General features: G+C 37.3%; 1 protein-coding gene across 2 annotated transcripts in view; it reads right to left on the reverse strand.

The window, feature by feature from the left end:
- The window catches only part of RRAGB (Ras related GTP binding B), a 39,738-nt gene extending 21,819 nt beyond the window's left edge, over window positions 1-17,919 (reverse strand). Inside the window, exons 1-5 of one of the 2 annotated variants that reach the window (XM_070291558.1) lie at window positions 17,222-17,898; window positions 16,361-16,394; window positions 10,753-10,852; window positions 6,401-6,484; window positions 4,206-4,272 (exon numbers count right to left, since the gene is read on the reverse strand). In XM_070291558.1, coding sequence (XP_070147659.1) covers window positions 4,206-4,272; window positions 6,401-6,484; window positions 10,753-10,852; window positions 16,361-16,394; window positions 17,222-17,313 — 377 coding nt within the window. In that variant the 5' untranslated portion in view covers window positions 17,314-17,898. Of the gene's footprint in view, window positions 1-4,205; window positions 4,273-6,400; window positions 6,485-10,752; window positions 10,853-16,360; window positions 16,395-17,221 lie in introns of both variants that reach the window. The other variant, XM_070291559.1, reaches the window with a different exon arrangement.
- Window positions 17,920-20,558: the final 2,639 nt, after the last annotated feature.

Raw genomic sequence — 20,558 nt, forward strand, 5'->3', positions numbered from 1 at the left:
ACTCAATAAAGTAGGTATAAAAGGAATGTGCCTCAACATAACAAAGGCTGTATATGAAAAACCTACAGCTAACATCATACTCATTGGTGAAAAATTGAAAGCTTTTCTCTAAAATCTGGAACAAGACAAGAATGCCCACCATCAACATAGTATTGGAAATCCTAGCCAGAGCAATTAGGCAAGAAAAGGACATGAAAGATATCCAAATTGGAAAGGAAGAAGCAAAACTGATTTGTAGATGACATGATTTTGTATAAAATCCTAAAGTCTCAACCAAAAAAATAAATAAATAAACAAACACAGTAAAGTTGAAGGATACAAAAACAATATACAAAAACCTGTTGTGTTTCTATACACTAATACTGAGATAGAGAGATTAAGTAAACAATCCCATTTATAACTATGACAAAAAGAATAAGATATCTAGAAGTAAATTCAACCAAGGAGGTAAAAGAACTATACATTGAAATCTATAAATCGCTGATAAAAAAGAACTGAAGAAACAAATAAATGGGAAGATATTGTGTGCTCTTGTATTAGAAGAATATTGTTAAAATGTCTCTATAATGCAAAGCAATATGCAAAATGAATATAATCCTTATTAAAATTCCAAGAACATTTTTATAGAAATAGAAGAAATAATCCTAAAATTTGTATGGAATTACAAAAGACACAAATAGTGAAAGTAATTCTGAATAAAAGAACAAAGCTGGAGCTATAACACTCCCTCTTTTCAAAATACTACAAAGCCACAGTAATCAAAACTACATGGTATTAGCAGAAAAATAGATACAGATCAAGGAGCAGAACTGAGAGTCTAGAAATCTATGCATATACAGAAACTAATTTATGGCAAAGAAGCAAAGAATATGTAATGGACAAAGTATAGTCTCTTCAATAAATGGTGTTGGAAAAAATGAAGAACAACATCAAAAAAAAAAAAAAAGAAAGAAACTAGACCACTCTCATACCATACAGAAATGAAATGAAACTAGACTAATCTCATACCATACAGAAAAATTAACTGAAAATGGAAAATGGTTTAAAGACTTCAATACAGTATTTAAAACCATAAAACTCCTAGAAGAAAACTTAGGCAGTATGGTATTTGACATCAGTCTTAGCAATATCTTTCTAGATATGTCTCCATAGGCAAGGGAGACAGAAATAAAAATAAACAAATGGAACTACAACAAATTAAAAAGCTTCTCCACAGCAAAAGAAACCAACAACCAAACGGACAACCTACTGAATGGGAAAAGACATTCAAATCATATATCTGATAAGGTGCTAATATCCAAAATATATAAAGAATTCATAGAAACTCATCATCAACAACAAAACAATCTAATTTAAAAATGGGCAGAGCAGCTGAATAGACATTTTTCCAAAGGTAGGCAAATGGTTAACAGGAGCATGAAAAGATGTTCAATGTCACTGATTACTAGGGAAATGTAAATGTAAACTACAATAATCATCTGAGGCCTGTTACATTGGCTATTAACAAAAAGGCAGGAATAACAAGTGGATAAATAACAAGTGGGAAAAGGGGAACCTTTATAAGCTCTTTATGGGAATGTAAATTGGTGCAGCCAGTATGGAAGATATAAGTTGTTGCTGTTGTTCAGTTGCCAAGTTGTGTCAGACTCTTTGCGATTCCATGGACTGTAGCACAAGAAGCTTCTCTGTCCTCCACTATCTCCTGGAGTTTGCTCAAATTCATGTCTGTTGAGTTGGTGATGCTATCTAACCATCTTTCCCAGCATCAAGGCCTTTTCAATGAATTGACTCTTTGTATCAGGTGGCCAAAGTATTGCAGCTTCAGCTTCAGCATCAGTCTCTTCAATGAATATTCAGGTTGATTTCCTTTAGGAATGACTGGCTTGATCTCCTTGCTTTCCAAGGGGCTCTCAAGATCTTTCTTTTATACTTCTTTGTATTCTTGCCACCTCTTCTTCATCTCTTCTCCTTCTGTTAGGTCCTTACTGTTTCTGTCCTTTATTGTGGATTCTCACAATAAAGGAAGAAATATGGAGAGTCCTCAAAAAATCAAGACTACAGCTACCAGCTATCCCACTTCTGGATATTTATTCAAAGAATATGAAAACACTAACTTGAAAAGATACATGCACCCCTATGTTCACTGTGGCATTATTTGTAATAGATAAGATATGGAAACCACCTAAGTGTCGATCAACAGATGAATGGATAACAAAGATGTCATATCTATATACAATGGACTATTATTCACCCATAAAAAAAGATGAAAACTTGACATATGCAACAACACAGATGGATCTTAAGGATATTATTTTAAGTGAAATAAGTCAGATGGACAAATACCATATGATCTTACTCATCATATAAAAAATAATAAATTTACAGATCAAACTAAAAAACAAACATATAGATATAGAAAACAGAGTAGTGGTTATTGGAAGGAAAGGGGCAGGAGGTGGGTGGAAAGGATAAAAAGGGTAAACTGTATGGATAGAAACTATATTTTGGGTTGTGAGCATGCTATAGGGTATACAGAAGCAGAAATACAATGTTGTACACATGAAATCTATATGATGGTAAAAACCAATGTTACCTCAACAAAAATTAAATCTTAAAAAAAAAACAAAAATGAAACAACTATATAAATAGAGAAGGAAAGAAAAAAAATGTACTATGAAGGCTTTTGCCATAGCCACCAAATACTGTGTATGTTAATCTAGTGTGGTGTAGCTTTCAATGCTTTTCTTACTGTGTGATAAACAGAAGGTGATCAATAGGCATTTGCTGAGTGAATGTTGAATAGATTTCTAGAAAACAAGAATACTCATTGAATTGGGGTGGGGGTTTCTGGTAAATTTAACTTTCTAAATTTCTGGAGGCCATTCTGAAAATCTATGGTTTTTCTTTCCTAAAGGAAAGAATCTAGCATGAAACCTGGCATATGGCATGGTGTCAATAAATAGCAGTTCCTTTACAAAAAATCGTGAGTGTAGCTTCTAGTCCTACACTCTGCTATCAAGTTGCTATGTGACCTTGGGAGATTCATGATCTCACTGGACTTCAGCTGCCTTATCTGTAAAAATGACAATAACATGTTAGTAACTAAAAGCAAAGGACTTGGACTAATCTCTTGATACAGATTACAGAATTGAAAGCAATGATACTAAAGAAGGATTTACATGGAGAAAGCTACTAATGTGTTAAGTGAACCACCAGTTAGCAATAATGAAGTTATTTTCTGATTTGTTATTGTTTCACCAAATACTCATTGAGCACCTATTCCCTAGTTGGCTCTATACTAGGAGCTAGGAGATACTGAGCTAATTATAACATTTCTTTACTTTGTGAGGCACTCTGAAATATGTGTGTGTATGCATATATATATATATATATATATAATTTCAATCATCAAAACTCTGTGGGTTGATACCATCATTATTCCTATTATACAGACGAAAAAACTGTAGCTTAGAGTGTTTAAATGATCTATCCAAGATAACACAGCTAATAGAGCTGAGATACAAACCCCAATCTAATTCCACAGCCTAAGGGCTTCTAATTATTGTGTACTATATATTGCTACTGTAGCATAGAGATGCAAGAATAGAAAGCACACCATATGGAAGAGAGCTCCATATGCACAGTGAATGTGTATTTGTGATGGGATATTCTGGAAGTGTGTTGGACATGAGAGGAAAAACTATCTATTCCTCCAACAGTGGGAAACTCAGCTGGAGAACTGAGATCCAAATAACTGCTTAGACTGCCTGGAGATAATTATTAAAATATCAAAGAATGAGGTGGTATGGTGTGATAGCTAAGAGCTCAGCATTGGTGTTAGGCCGCTTGAGACAGAAACCTAATTTCTTCATCTGAAAAAGAGGATGATTGATCCCATACCATAGATACTTAGATATAGCTTGTGTGAATACTGCTTAAACATGTCAAATATAGAGGGCATTTTCACAATAATAGAAAAGTCAGATATCTTCATTCAATCAAGTGCCAATTCTGAGGTAATTTTTATCTAATGTATCTATTACAAATGATAGTTACTCTAGTATATTTGCTGTGTCCATGGGGTTGCAAAGAGTCAGACACAATTTAGTGACTAAACAGCAGCAATAACATTCTCTGTGCTGATTATACTAGATGCCATGATTATTGTCATTGACCTCATGAAGAATTAAGCAAATGGTACTTACCCACCACAGTCCCACAGGTTCAATACCAGGTTTCCCAGAAACCGAACATGAGAATGTTCTACATCAACTGGAAAACAAATATGACAAATCTAATAATTGTAGCATGCAAGATAAAATTCAAAATAAAGCACTAACCCATGGAATTTAGAAGGACCAAAGCGGAGTGAAATGCTCAAAGCTACAACAAGAAGGTGATTTTCAGCTTAGCAGTGTGGTTTAGTGGCAAGGTGGGCACCTAAACTATCCTGAGCTACAGAAATGGCTTTCATGTAAGTCATTATATTTTAGTAGTTTTAGTGCTTAGAGAAGAAAAAATCTCCAATTATAATACTGTTAAAATTTCAACATGTAAGACAGACATATACCATTTAATAGCTCTTTTCTGACCTATCAATACATTCCACAAAAAAATTAAAATGAAAAAGGACAACAAAAACCAAATACAAACGAATATAAAACATAACCAAACTCACTCCCTCTACTGATTTTCTTATTTTGATTAGTGACCCTATCATTTACCCATTTCAAGGGGTCATTTTTGACTCCTCTGTCCACATTCAATTCATTGCTATTCCCAATTCCATTCTTTGTTTCACTATCTGCTACTAATATTAGGGAAGGCTCTTACCTTCTCAGGCCTATACAGCTACAGTAGCTCCATAATTACCTCCCACCAGGAAGCCTTGGGGGCTTCCCTGATGGCTCAAACAGTAAAGAATCCGCCTGCACTGTAGGTAACACAGGAGATGAGGGTTCAGTTTTTGGGTCAGGAAGTTTCCCTGGAGGAGGAATGGCAACCCACTCCAGCATTCTTGCCTAGAAAATCCCAAGGACAGAGGAGCCTGGTAGGCTACAGTCCATAGGGTTGCAAACAGTTGGGCATGACTGAGCATGCACACGCTCAGTCTCAGGAAGCCTTACTCACTTTACTTCATCCTATAGACTTCTGCCAGGTTCATCTTCTTAACACTACTTTGAACATGTCACTCCCCAGTTTATAAACTTTCAATGGCTCCTCCATGCCTACAGAGGGGCATGCAAGGTCCTTCAGAATTTGGCTTCCAATCTACCTTTATGTTCCCCAATGAATCATATTAATAAAGCCTTTTGCTCCAGTCCAATTTTATTCACAGTTTATTCACAGTCCTCCCAAACCCCTTTACCTCCCCAGCCTCCAACACACCTTATATCAGGGGTCGCAAACTTGCTGATAGAAGCCAGGCCAGTAAACGTACAAGTGTGAAGTTGATCATGTATGGAGAGTAAATATCCACCAAAGGGGACAATGGAATGGGCAGCAATCACTTAGCTCTAGCTCATTTGCCATGCAGAAACATGGGCTCAGGATTTCCAGATCTTTAAATTTTCAATAGTAGCAGGAAATCCAGAGTTTTTGTGGAAACTTTTACATATCGATAACTAATTCCAATTTTTCTAAAACATTGCACAGGCCAAACAAAACACATCTACAGGCTTTATCCAGCATACAAGCTGCCTGTTTGCGACCTCTGCCTTCCATGTCCCTCCCCACCCTATACTTTGTCTATATTCTGTTCATCTGCCTAGAAAATCTTCCCCACCTTTCTTCCAAAGTTAGATTCATCTTCTAAGACCCAGCTTAAACCCCATCTCCTCTAAAAACCCTACCTAGCCACCCCCACTTACCATCATCGCACCCTCTGAATTCATTTAAACATTTATTAAGCATCTACTCTCTGCCAGGCACTTATAAATCATAAGGAATAATAATGAAAATTCTTTTCCTGGAAATTTCTTGAAGTCTACCAATTATCATCTTTATAATTTCTGTAACAGTTAATCAACACACAGTGGTGTTTCTTCTCTGACTATCTTGAAGCTGTTGCTTAAACTGACTGCTATCTAACTTTGTGGAATTTTATCTTCTAATAAACTAGATCATAAACACCAAAACATTACTTAAAAAATACAGGCATTGGAATCAAACAGCTCTTAACTCAAATACACATTCTACCTCTCTGTGTGACCTTGGGTAAGTCACTTAACCTCTGAGTATCAGTTTCTTCTTCTATTAGGAAAAAAGGTGGGAGCCATACTATTGACCTCACAGGATTAAAGGGATTATCATACCTCAAGTGCCTGGCATGTAGTAGTTGCTCAAACTATTTCCCTTTTCCCCCTTTCTCCCCCTCCTTGGAAAAGGAATCATATCTTACATGTCTTTGTATTTCCAACAGAGTCTACGAGAGAGTAGGTGCTCAAACTGCTATTAATTTGAAGACTATGTAAACGGTCTAGTACTAAAAAAAAATGGAAAGAAGTACTACTGAGAAAGGGAAAGACAATAACAAAAGAAGTGACAGGATTCAGTGACTTTAGATATGGAGCACATGGGATAAAAATCTGGTTTCTACTCCCATATCATAAAAATTGTTCTCATCAATGGCCCCATTACCAAATCCAGTGGACTTTTCAGTCCTTGTCTTACTTTCTGCACATGACACTGTTGACTATTTTCTTCTCAAAAAAATTCTCTTCTCTTGGCCTCTGATAGGAAACCTATAACTGCTCCAGCAGGTCCTCTCTCACAGGTTCCTGTTCTTCTTTCTGTCCCTTAAATGTTGGAGTTCTTCAGGATTCCATCTTTGGCCACCTACTCTTCTACGTTATTTTATATGTTATTCTTCACATTATTTTAACATTTGGATACTGATAATCCATAATTATTTATCTATAATACAGATTTCTCTCTTCCCTTTCTGAATCATATATTGGACATCTTTATTTGCATATATTGCAAGTATCCCAAACTCAATATATCCAAATATAACATCTCCCCATTCTTCCCACAAAATCTATTCCTCTTTTAGTCTTCCCTAATTCAATGACTTTAACCAGGTGACTAAGCCCAAACCTTAAGTTTTATCCTGAGTTCACTCTTTCCTGCTTCATTCCCCTAAAACATACCAGCAAGTCCTGATGACTTTACCTCTTAAATATATCCCAAATCCATTTGCTTCTCGACATATTCACTACTACTACCCTAACCCAAGTTAAGCCACCATCATCTCTTACCTGGTCTACTAAAAAGAGTTCCCTAATTTGTCAATCTGTTTCTTCCCTTGCCTCTCTCCAATCTATCATCCATATTACAGATATAATGATCTCTCCACAATGCAAATTTTATTTAATCCTTCTTTAAAAAGAAAAATAATAACATGTCTCTATGCACGACTGCATACACTCAAAAAATAGGGCCAGAAGGATAACCTCAAATTATTAGTGGTGGTTGTCTATAGGAAGTAGGCCTGAGAATGAGGGACTTTTCACAAGTATTACTTTTGTAATTAAAATTGAAAATTAAAAATAATGAAACCTGATCATATTACTTTTCTGTTAGAAACACTCTAAGGGTTTCCCTCCAACTTCAGTTTAAACTACCTGACTTGGCATACAGGGCACTTTATGATCTAATCCCTGCTTTCTGCCTCTCTCTTCAGTCTCAGTTCTCCTACAGGGCCCTCTGGCTCCCCTAGTCTTCCTGTCTTGCTATCATAAGAGCAACTGGAAAGAACCAAGAACAGAGCTTTGAGAAAACACATACACTTATGGGGCAGAAAGAAGAAATTATTTTTCTTTTAAAGGGAGGGATGATTAAAGATAAAGGAATAAAACCAGGGTAATAAAGCATTAAATAAAAGCCAAGAGATCAGAGAATTTTGAGAAGGTAGGAAATCTTGGAGCTGTCAACAGTGTTTAAGACTAAAATACTTCATAAGCACAATTTTTGCTGACAAGTTAACTATTCCAACAAACATTTTAATAGCCCCATAATAAATAAATACCACCATTCTGTATCCTTACTTCAAATTCCAAAACATAGTACACTCTAAGTTTAATAAAAGGAAACTGGACTTTTTTCAGCAATGACAAACTAGAAGAACACTAAAACATTCAAGGTGATATAATATTTTAGAATATGTACTCTTTCACTACTCTTAAAGAAAATTAGCAATTGAACAAAAATGAATAGTAAGCAAAAATCAATATACTATACATATTTTTATTTAGTCCATAAATTTAGCAGTAGAACTCAGACTTTTCTTCCAGAAATGACAAGCTAGTTAATGATACACTAAAGCATTAAGGTCAACATAATATTTTGAAGTACACTTTTATGAACTTTAAGAAATACAGTAATTACTAACAAAGTATTATCAATAAAGGTACCACTTGAGATAGCCCCAAGAGCCCTGTCCCATGCACAGGAAGCTCCAGAAAAACATTTGTTAAATAAATGGCCTGTTTAAACATATAGGGTTCATATAATTTGAAATATTATGTTTATAACTTTTTAATGAAGCTGCTAGATTATTTCAAAACTATTTTAAGTAGATTGACTAGCTCTGAAATTTGGGTGATAAGACTATTCATCAGACTCAAAGTGGTCATTCAACTCTGATTAGCTAAAGACAAAAATATTTATTAGACTAAAAAACAACTTCAATGAAAGGTTCAGAACTTAAAACACAAAGAGAAGTCTGCCAGAAATTGCAGCTGTAGCATAATGAATAAAGCAGGAGCACAGACTGACATTCTAGCTCTAACATTCATGAGTTGAGTGAGCTTAACTTCAAGGTCATATTTTCTTCATCTATTAAAATAAAGTTCATATGAGAACTAAAGTAAATAGAACAGCAATATAATTAAACATTACCTTCATCTGTTCTACTGAAACCATTTGATTAAGGTCCAAGTATTAAACTTGGAAGAACAGAAAAAAATTAAAATATAACCAATCAAAACAGGGAGGAGTCTGAATAGGTACTCTCTAGAAGGAAGTCTCTTGAGGCATAATAGACCATAGGACCCTGTCCTGACCAAAATTGCTGATAAATGACTTAGATGAAAACTAGATGAGATGCTTATCAAATGTAAAAATTGCACATAGCTAGGAAGGATAGTTAACATATCAGATGAGCAAATAAGCAGCTAAAATGAAAACAGGATCCAACTCCTTTTCTATGGATAAGGAAACTGAGGCCCAGTGAGATAGTAACTTGTTCTAGATTTCAGTTAACATTTCATGGGCTAAAACAATCAAAAATGAATAATTCAATAAACATTTATTCATATGTTCAAAATGTTTTCTGCACAAGAATCAGAAGGAGGATTTGTGTTTTAATAAAAATATATGTGAAAAGGAATTTTTTTTAGTATGACTCAGTATAATGAAAGCCACTCCATAGAAGAGTGGGGGCTAGACTGTGCTAACAGCAGTGTGATACCCAGGACAAGAGATGTACTTGTCATACTCTCCTGTGATTAGACCATGTCTTCATTTAAATCTCAGCTCTAAAAAAATATAGACATATTCAAATAAGTCCTTAAAAATGCTTCAAAATGATGTCAAATGAGAGAGAGATGGGGGAAACAGATTTTTAACTTAAGGAAGATAAGATTTGGGAGGCAAGGGATGGCTAGGATAGATTGAGACATTAATCATACCAAAATATTTGCAGAGACTCAAGAGAACATAAAGGGTACCAACTAATAGAAATAAAGGGAAACAGATCTGGGGCTTTAACTAAGAAATAACTTTCTAATCATTAAAGCTTACCCAATTATGAGAGTTTATACTATACTCTAAGCACTTTAAGAACAGAAAAGAAGTTTCTTTCTCCTTTGTATCCTAGCATCTGGAACATAGGAGTGTTTTAAAAATGTTTGTTGTTCTTGAAACCAGAATGAAATAACCTTTGAAGTAGTAGGTAGCTTGTCCCTAAAAGTGTTCAAGATGCTAGTAACCCAGATCAGGAAAAATTGAAAGCCAGGTAGGACAATGGTTTTGTTACCTAAAGGCCAAGGACCAAGGAAGAATCCAAAAATACATGGATGCTACAAAATGAAATGGCATTATAGCCTAAAGACAGAAAGGGTCTCCCAGGAGCACAGGTCCACTGGGCATCCATGGCAGCCCAGCTAGCTTGTACTAAGAAATCAGATTTAAGATTCAAACCATAAAGGGCAATGAAACATTTCTCAAGTCAAAGCTTGAATTCCAACAAGAACATCTATGTATACCCAGGAAGAGAAATAGCAGAGTACAGATCCAGATAATCTTCCTCTGACAGCCTCCCAACCCCAGGAATTTACCTTTTAATAAGACTAGGACTAACTACTGCTTTAAAAATCATAGATTTTAATGTTATGCTTGTCAATACCTATAAATTAATTTCTTTTTACATAATAGTTAAAAACAAATACCCTCCCCCACATAAAAAATGAACAAACAAAAGGACCCCTATGCTTGTTGAGAAAGAACAGGGTAAAAATGAAGTTGGACAAGGATATCCCACTTGGTAAGCAACCTAGAAAGGAAAGAACTTCTCCAAGAGAGCCAGCAGTAGTAACCAGAATTAGGTCACGTCCTTCAGAGAAGGAATGAAAAAAAAAGGAAAAGTGCTCAAAAACAAATCTGTCAGTTTCTGTATCACCAAGTTACTGCAACCAAGTGTGTTATTCAGATTAAGATCACACGACTTTACAATAAGATAAAACATCTTACTTGTTGCACCAAGACGACGTGTGTCTCTTGCAATATAATTTGCAAAGATAATAGACCTCATGCTGGTCTTACCCGACCCACTTTTACCCATCAACAGCACCTAAAGACAAAATGGGAAAAAAGAAAAGAAAAAAGTCAGCAATCAAGGGCAAATCAAATCTAAAGGGATCTATTTATCTCTTGAACTTGGTATTTTACTGAAGTGACAGTACACACAACCTAAAGTGGATACTTGTAACTGACTAGTTCTCTGACCAGTGTGAACATGGAGGCACCTAGAATTCCAGAGACCAGTCACTTACCTGTCATAAGTCACAATTTCTCTTGGTGATAGAATCACAGTGAATTTACCATGTTATAAATACATACTATCATACATTCAGTATTACATTAGTGAGATAAAGGAAACTTCAATAATCTGATAAAAGGAATCAACAGGAAACTCTCATAATCTAATATTTTATGCACTGCACTATCTGTCAGGGTATGTCTGTATAAATGAAAATTCACCCTCCTACTCAGAGTCAACCTTACCACTTCTGCCATTAATTTGATCCCTTTTACTCACCTTCATGATTTTGTTCCATTATTTACTCTTTCGCACTGTGCATGTGCTCAGTCGCTCAGTTGTGTCCGACTGTTTGTAACCCCATGAAGTGTAGCTTGCCAGAATACTCTGCCATGGGATTTTCCAGGCAAGAATACTGGAGTGGGTTGCCATTTCCTTCTCCAGGGTATCTTCCCAACCTAGGGATCAAACCAACCTCTCCTACATTGGCAGGTGGATTTACCACTGAGACACCTGGGAAGTCCTAGTTACTCTTTTATTTCTTTTCATAAGTGTCCCATTGCTTATAGGATCAAGTCCTTAAACTACATATAAGACCCTCCTTGATCTGGCTTATCTATTCCTCTGCCTTTGTCTTCTGACCCTCCTAACCTGAAACTTGTAGAGTCCAGCTACAATGAACTGAACTGCTTGTAGTTCCCTTGAATGTGTCAGGTCTCCAGGGAGCCCAGTTCTATGTCATTTTTTAGGCTGAAATCTCTTCCATTAACTTTACACTCCCTTTTCTTTCTTCAGCTAAGCTCCACTTATCCTTTAAGACTTGGCTCAGCAATCATCTCAAGAATTTCTCTGATTCCAGAAAACATAGGCAAAACACTCTCTGATGTAAACCACAGCGGGATCCTCTGTGACCCACCTTCCAGAGTAATGGAAATAAAAGCAAAAATAGACAAATGGGACCTAATTAAATTTAAAAGCTTCTGCACAATGAAGGAAACTATAAGCAAGGTGAAAAGACAGCCTTCAAAATGGGAGAAAATAATAGCAAACAAAGCAACTAACAAAGAATTAAACTCAAAAATATACAAGCAGCTCCTGCAGCTCAATTCCAGAAAAATAAATGACCCAATCAAAAAATGGGCACTAAATAGACATTTCTCCAAAGAAGACATACAGATGTCTAACAAACACATGAAAAGATGCTCAACATCACTCATTATCAGAGAAATGCAAATCAAAACCACAATGAGGTACCATCTCAGGCTGGTCAGAATGGCTGCTATCCAAAAGTCTACAAACAATAAATGCTGGAGAGGGTGCAGAGAAAAAGGAACCCTCTTACACTGTTGGTGGGAATGCAAATTAGTACAGCCACTATGGAGAACAGTGTGGAGATTCCTTAAAAAACTGGAAATAGAACTGCCATATGACCCAGCAATCCCACTGCTGGGCATACACACTGAGGAAACCAGAATTGAAAGAGACACATGTACCTCAATGTTCATTGAAGCATTGTTTACAATAGCTAGGACATGGAAGCAACCTAGATGTCCATCAGCAGACGAATGGATAAGAAAGCTGTGGTACATATACACAATGAAATATTACTCAGCTATTAAAAAGAATGCATTTGAATCAGTTCTAATGAGGTGGATGAAATGGGAGCCTATTATACAGAGTGAAGTAAGTCAGACAGAACACCAATACAGTATATTAATGCATATATATGGAATTTAGAAAGATGGTAATGATGACCCTATATGTGAGACAGCAAAAGAGACACAGATGTAAAGAAGACTTTTGGACTCTGTGGGAGAAGGCAAGGGTGGGATGATTTGAGAGAACAGCATTGAAACATGTATATTATCATATGTGAAACAGACCGCCAGTCCAGGTTCAATGCATGAGACAGGGTGTTCAGGGTTGGTACACTGGAATGACCCAGAGGGATTGGATGGGGAGGGAGGTGGGAGGGGGTTCAGGATGGGGAACACCTGTATACCCATGGCTGATTCATGTGAATGTATGGCAAAAACCACCACAATACTGTAAAGTTTTTAGCATCCAATTAAAATAAATAAATTAAAAAATAATAATTTCTCTGATTCTAATACCCTAGGCTGGCTTAGGTATATTTCATCTCTTTTCTCCCATTATACTCTTATGACACTGCAAAGAGCATAATGCATTCTAGTTATTCAATTTTTATTTTGGTGTGTCTCTCACAAGACTCTGAGCTCCTGCATGGCAGGGAGAATCCCCTTTGAGTCTTCAGTGCCTAACATACAACAGTCATTTAAAATATGTTCATCAAAAGAATGAGCAAGCTATCAAAACAAAGATATAAAACAAGCAAATTTTTAGCAATGAGAATTGTCCAATAGAAACAGTGAAGGTAAACACCTTCTAGTCAGTGACAGCATTTAACAAAGACACTTGCACTAAGAGAGAAACTAGGTGATGTAACTTTTAAGAGCCTTTTTCTCACTTAAAATTTACGAACTATAGTTCTAATTACTTTGATTTTCAAATGAGGGGTACACATTTTATCTTCAATTCTAAGATATTTTACAAAAAATTATAAGTACATATATTGAGAATATTAAAAAAGTAAACTACACTCAGTTCAACTTAATCTAACTATTTAGCTATATAACTTTATCTTACTAAGGAAATGTCACTAATAATATTGTTTAAAGTTGTTAGAAAAAAGTTTCAGTTTTACTCTTAATCATTTACAAATTTTTGGTATTTTTAGGCATCCTTGTTGATAGCAACTTTAGACAGGCTCATCAAGAACATTTCCTCTGCAAACTGAAGTTTTATAACTGAATTATTAGATAAAGGCTAAAGTGTATTTCTTTTTTTGTTAATTGAATATTCAGTTCAGTTCAGTTGCTCAGTCGTGTCCAACTCTTTGCGACCCCATGAATCGCAGCACACCAGGCCTCCCTGTCCATCACCAACTCCCAGAGTTTACTTAAACTCATGCCCATCAAGTCGGTGATGCCATTCAGCCATCTCATCCTCTATTGATGTGACTGGTGATAGAAGCAAGGTCTGATGCTGTAAAGAGCAATATTGCATAGGAACCTGGAATGTCAGGTCCACGAATCAAGGCAAATTGGAAGTGGTCAAACAGGTGATGGCAAGAGTGAACGTCGACATTCTAGGAATCAGCAAACTAAAATGGACTGGAATGGGTGAATTTAACTCAGATGACCATTATATCTACTACTGTGGGCAGGAATCACTTAGAAGACATGGAGCAGCCATCATGGTCAACAAAAGAGTCTGAAATGCAGTACTTGGATGCAATCTCAAAATGACAGAATGATCTCTGTTCATTTCCAAGGCAAATTATTCATTATCACAGTAATTCAAGCCTATGCCCCAACCAGTAATGCTGAAGAAGCTGAAGTTGAACAGTTCTATGAAGACCTACAAGATCTTTTAGAATTAACACCCCAAAAAGATGTCCTTTTCATTATAGCAGACTGGAATGCAAAAGGAGGAAGTCAAGAAACACCTGGAATAACAGGCAAATTTGGCCTTGGAGTACAGAATGAAGCAGGGCAAAGGCTAATAGAGTTTTGCCAAGAGAACGCACTGGTCATAGTAAACACCTTCTTCCAAAAACACAAGAGAAGACTCTACACATGGACATCACCAGATGGTCAACACCAAAATCAGACTGATTATATTCTTTGCAGCCAAAGATGGAGAAGCTCTATACAGTCAGCAAAAACAAGACCGGGAGCTGACTGTGGCTCAGATCATGAACTCCTTATTGCCAAATTCAGACTTAAATTGAAGAAAGTAGAGAAAACCACTAGACCATTCAGGTATGACCTAACTCAAATCCCTCATGATTATACAGTGGAAGTGAGAAATAGATTTAAGGGAGTAGATCTGATAGATAGAGTGCCTGATGAACTATGAAAAAGAAATTGAATATTAATACACAGTATTTATCCTTGGGTTGGTCAGATCCCCTGGAGGAGAGCACGGCAACCCGCTCCAGTATTCTTTCCTGGAGAATACCATGGAGAGAGGAGCCTGGCCAGCTACAGTCCATAGAGTCTCACAAAGCTGGACATGACTGAAGCAACTTAGCATCCATACAAACAATATTTATGACAAAATAATTAGTTACAATAGTTTCAGGTGTACAGAACAGTGATTCATTTTTTGCAGAGTATATTCCACTACATGTTATTACAAGATATTGGGTATAATTCCCCATGCCATACAGTAATTATTTGTTGCTTATCTATTTTTATATAGTAGTTTGTATCTGTTACTCTCATACCCCTAAATTGTCCCTCTCTCCTTTGTAAACAGCAGTTTGCTTTTGTTTTTGTCTCTATTTTGTGTATAGATTCATCTGTATTAGTTTTTAGATTCCATATATAAGTGACATCACATAGCATTTGTCTTTGTTTTATTTGACTGAGCATAATATTCTTTAGGCCCATCCATATTGCTGCAAATGGCAATATTTCATTTTTTTTATGGTCTTTGATTTTTAATTTAAGAAATCTTATTTTAATAGCTTGTGAAAGACTTATCAAGGTTAACTGTATTAAGTACTAATTTAAGTGCTCTATCTGCATTTGCTCATTTAAGCTTAATAACAATCTTATGAGATAGGTAACATTATTATCACCATTTTATAAATGAGGAAGCTGAAAACTTAAAAGGGTCAGAAATTTGCTCCAGAGCTGTGCCCTTATCGATTATCACTAAACCCCAAGGTGGGGAACATTACCATAAGAGCACAATTCCATTTGGAGAACTCACATGAAACCTTATAGTGGTAATATCTGAGCTGGGTTCAACATAAATGTACAGGCAGAGACATGTGTAGTGCATGTGCCTAATTTGCCCAAAATGCAAATTAATCTGTAAACTTGGAGAAAAACAGATTCTGCCTGGCTGTGATAGGGTTTAAAGGTGTGGCAGATGATTTAGTCAGGAATATAATTTATTTATTTTAAATATAAATTTATTTAGTTTTTTGGAGGCTACTTTATAATATTGTATTGGTTTTTAAAAGGCATTCTATAAGATGAATCTATTGGATTGTATTCAGTGGGCTTTGGGAAGTTATAAAAAGTTCTTTAGTATGTGAATGGGAGATTTCTATGTTAGAAAAAATTAAATCTGATAGCAAAGAAGGGGACAAGAGTCAGGGAGAAAATGTAGAAGGCTCCTACAACCGTCAAGAAAAGATGGCAAATGTAACCACAATTATATTTCCTAAACAGTAATTTCTTACCTTTATTTCATGTTTTTGATGTACTTAACACATCTTACCTTTTTCTTCATGGCTGTATTTGGTAGCACCCACCTGCAGATATAAACCAAAAGACAGAGTTTCCATGATCCAGCTGCCTTGGAAATTGGAATGAAAGAATTTTTTTTTTCAATGGGGAGGTGCAAAAGAGCATATTTAGCACAACAGCTAAGTACAGCTGTGTGGCAGACCTTAGTTAAGTAGAGGTCATCAATTTCCTAAATTATAAAACTGTGTTTATTCTCCCTTCTCCCCTAATTACCTGCTGAGGAGATAGCTCCTAGGAAAATGTATTTAGAAATATAAATGAATTAAAATTCAACATTCAGTTTTTTATCACCTTAAAAATTTATCAAAGCAACATGTACAAATGTTTTAATAAATCAAACAATATTGTCATATTTGAATATCTTTTTTCAGTCAGCATATTATTATAAATCTTTATTCCTTCAGCTGTCCTTCCAAGTCATATCTCACTCATCACAGGCACAAAGTATATAAATTCTCAAATTCAAGTACAAATTGGCACAGAAAGCATTCTCAAGCCACTGATCTCTGCCCAGGAAAAACCAGCTCTCTTTTCAGTCTTCTTATTCTCAACATGATGACGTCAAATCTTCTTTATGGACAATTCAAAACAATCCAGATTGCCTCTTTACACAATTCTCACTCCCCAGAGTGATATCACGCCTGTCCCAACAACCAGGCCTCTTGATAGCTTATCCAATCACCAAAAGCAACCTTACTGGCAAACCGAAGCAATTTATCATAGGGTGGGGTATTCTAATTCACAATACTCCCTTCAGTTAGAACGTCTATGCCCCCCCCCCACCACCACCACCACCTCCGCTTCCAGTTTTCAGTTAATACCCTTCACCTACCCAAGCGATCCTTCCGGTTCCCCTATAGGAGGATCCATCCTGGGCCCCAGATTCTCTTTCTCCATCTTTTTTTCAGAGTCAGATTCTTCCATCGTGCAACAAGTCTTTTCCAGTCTCTTCTAAATCCGCAGTACTCTCTCTCTCTCTCTTTTTTTTTTTTTTCCTTGTTCACCCCCTCAGCCGCCTGTTCTCGTCGCGTACGGTCCTTAGGCCTGTTCTATTCTCGCCTCCGCCTTTGTCCACTGGGGGGTCCGCTTTCCGCACGGTTACCTTTACCGACTGGAACTTGGCCTCAAGGCACCGCCGAGCCGGCCAGCGCAAAGGCTGTGATTCGGTGATGCAAAGGAAGAGATGGAGGATGAGAAGGAAAGAGGGATAGCGGGAGGTTCGTCTCAAGTTTGGGCCTCAGGACCCAAGGTCTTGAAACCCAAAGGGGACTTCACTCGCAAAGAGGTGGGGATGAGGAAGGCAGAGGTGGCAGAAAGAGCAGACCCATGCCGTAGGCACCAAGCGATGAATGCCTCAGTAGGCTCCTTGTTCCCGAGCCTAACTGCTCCGGAGAGTCCGCTGGAGGCAGCGGCGACTACGACCTAATAGCCCGCCCTTCAGGAGCGCAGGTAAACCACCGCAGCCACCCTACTGCAGGCCAGGATCACGTGGGCACCTGCCTTAAACCCGGAGCTTGTCACGTGACTGCCGCTTCCCTAGGGGCCAGTGGGCTGAGACGAATACCATAGAGACTGCGCGGAAAAACAAGAGTGCCACCCGTTGCCGTCACGTGGCCCAGGCTCTTACAAAACCCAAGCTCCGTTGAGCGCTGCCAGCCTGAAGGGGCTTTCCTTGTGGGCCACCTGGCCCCACCTTCCGCGGAGAATTAAAGGAGCCAGTTGTAATTTTAGTGTCTCAAAGCTAGCTTTTTTTTTTTAAACTGTAACGTCACCCTTGATGTTTTTCAGTGATGAGAGCCAAACATTTTTTTTTCTCCTTGTTTCTTTACGTATTTGTGTTTTTATTACTGATATTAACCCATATGTGTGACTGAGCTTGGAACTAATGAGTTAATACATCCAAAGTGCTTGCAACTGCTTCTTCTGCATAGTGCTCAATAAAAGTAATTATTGCTGGGATCAGGGGTTCATAAGGAAATTTAGGACTTACACATAGTTCTCTGAAAGTAAGGGAATTATATAGGGGCATATCCCAGGTGGCTCTAGTGATAAAGAAGATATCTCTTATGTGCAGGAGACATAAGAGACTGGAGTTCGATTCCTGTGTCAGGAAGATTCCCCTGGAGCAGGACATGGCAGCCCACTCCAGTATTCTTTCCTGGAGAATCCCATGGACAGAGGAGCCTGGTGGGCTGACCAACTAAACACGTACAGATATAGATATATGTATTATATCTATAATGTAATATATATTATATCTATATATATGTGTGTGTATACATAAATATATATAAGCCACATGTATATATTCCTTAAAAAGGAAGGAAAGAAAGACTGGAGGGAGAGTAGGAAGAACAGAACAAAGGGAAGGAAAACTGTACAGAAACAAGATACTGTTTTGCCCCCAGATGTCTCCATTTAACCTTCTATATGATTCCGTCTTACAACAAATGACTTGCCTCAAGAAAAATTCATTCTATTCTGACCATGATTCTTTAGCTCTGTCATTGTTCAGTTACTCAGTCATGTCCAATTCTTTGGGACAATCCCACCCCTCCATGGGCTGCAGCACCCAGGCTTCCCTGTCCTTCACTGTCTCACGAAGTTTGCTGAAACTCATGTGCATTCAGTCGGTGATGCCACCCAACCATCTCATCCTCTGTTGCCCCCTTTCCTCCTGCCCTCAATGTTTCTCAGCATCAATTCTTAGGCGCTCAGTCTTCTCTATGGTCCAACTTTCACATCCATATATGACAACTGGAAATATCATAGCTTTGACTAAAGAGACCTTTGTCAGCAAAGTGATGTTTCTACTTTTTAATATTCTGTCTGGGATTGTCATATATTTTCTTTCAAAGAGCAAGCATCTTTTAATTTCAGGGCTGCAGTCACCATCTGCAGTGATTTTGGAAGACGAAGAAAATAATGTCTGTCACTGTTTCCATTATTTCCCCATCTATTTGCCATGAAGTGATGAGACCAGATGCCATGATCTTAGTTTTTTGAAACTTGAGTTTTAAGCCAATTTTTTTCACTCTCCTCTTTCATTTTCATTAAGAGGCTCTTTAGTTCCTCTTTGATTTCTGCCATTAGGGTGGTGTCATCTGCATATCTGAAGTTATTGATATTTCTCCTGGCAAACTTGATGAAGCTTAAGCTTCATCTAGCTGGGCATTTTAAATGATAGTCACTGCATGTAAGTTAAATAAGCAGGGAGACAAGATACAGCATTGACATATTCCTTTCCCAATTTTTAACCAGTCCGTTGTTTCATGTAAGGTTCTAACTGTTGCTTCTTGTCCTGCATATAGGTTTCTCAGGAGATAGGTAAGGTGGTCTGGTAGTCCCATCTCTTGAAGAATTTTCCACAGATTGTTGTGATCCACACTGTCAGAATGTTAGTGTAGCTGATGAAGCAGAAGTAGATGTTCTTCTGGAATTCCCTGGCTTTTTATGTGGTCCAGCAAATGCTGGCAATTTGATCTCTGGTTCCTCTGCCTTTTTAAAATCCCATTTGTACATCTGGAAGTTCTCAGTCCATGCACTGTTCAAGCCTAGCTTGAAGGATTTTGAGCATTACTTTGCTAGTGTGTGGGATGAGTGAAGGTGGGTAGTAGTTTGAACATTCTTTGGCATTGCCCGTCTTTGGGATTGGAATGAAAACTGACCTTTTCCGGTCCTGTGGCCACTGCTGATTTTTCCAAATTTGCTGGCATATTGAGTGCAGCACTTTAGCAACATCATCTTTTAGGATTTGAAATAGCTCAGCTGGAATTTCATCACCTCCACTAGCTTTGTTTGCAGTAATGCTTCCTAAGACCCACTTGACTTCACATTCCAGGATGTCTGGTTCTAGGGAGTGATCATACCATCATGGTTATCTGGGTCATTAAGACTTTTTCTGTACAGTTCTTCTGTGTATTCTTGCTACCTCTTCTTAATATCTTCTGCTTCTATTAGACCCATTCTGTTTCTGTCCTTTTTGTGCCCATCTTTGCATGAAATATTCCCTTGTTATCTCTAGTTTTCTTGAAGAGATCTCTAGTTTTTCCCATTCTGTTGTTCTCCTCTATTTCTTTGCATTGTTCACTTAAGAAGGCTTTCTTCCTTCTCTTTACTACTCTTTGGAACCCAGATGGGTATATCATTCCTTTTCTCCTTTGCCTTTC

Source organism: Ovis canadensis, chromosome X, assembly GCF_042477335.2.
Source record: "Ovis canadensis isolate MfBH-ARS-UI-01 breed Bighorn chromosome X, ARS-UI_OviCan_v2, whole genome shotgun sequence".
In the NCBI taxonomy this organism is placed as follows: Eukaryota; Metazoa; Chordata; class Mammalia; order Artiodactyla; family Bovidae; genus Ovis; species Ovis canadensis.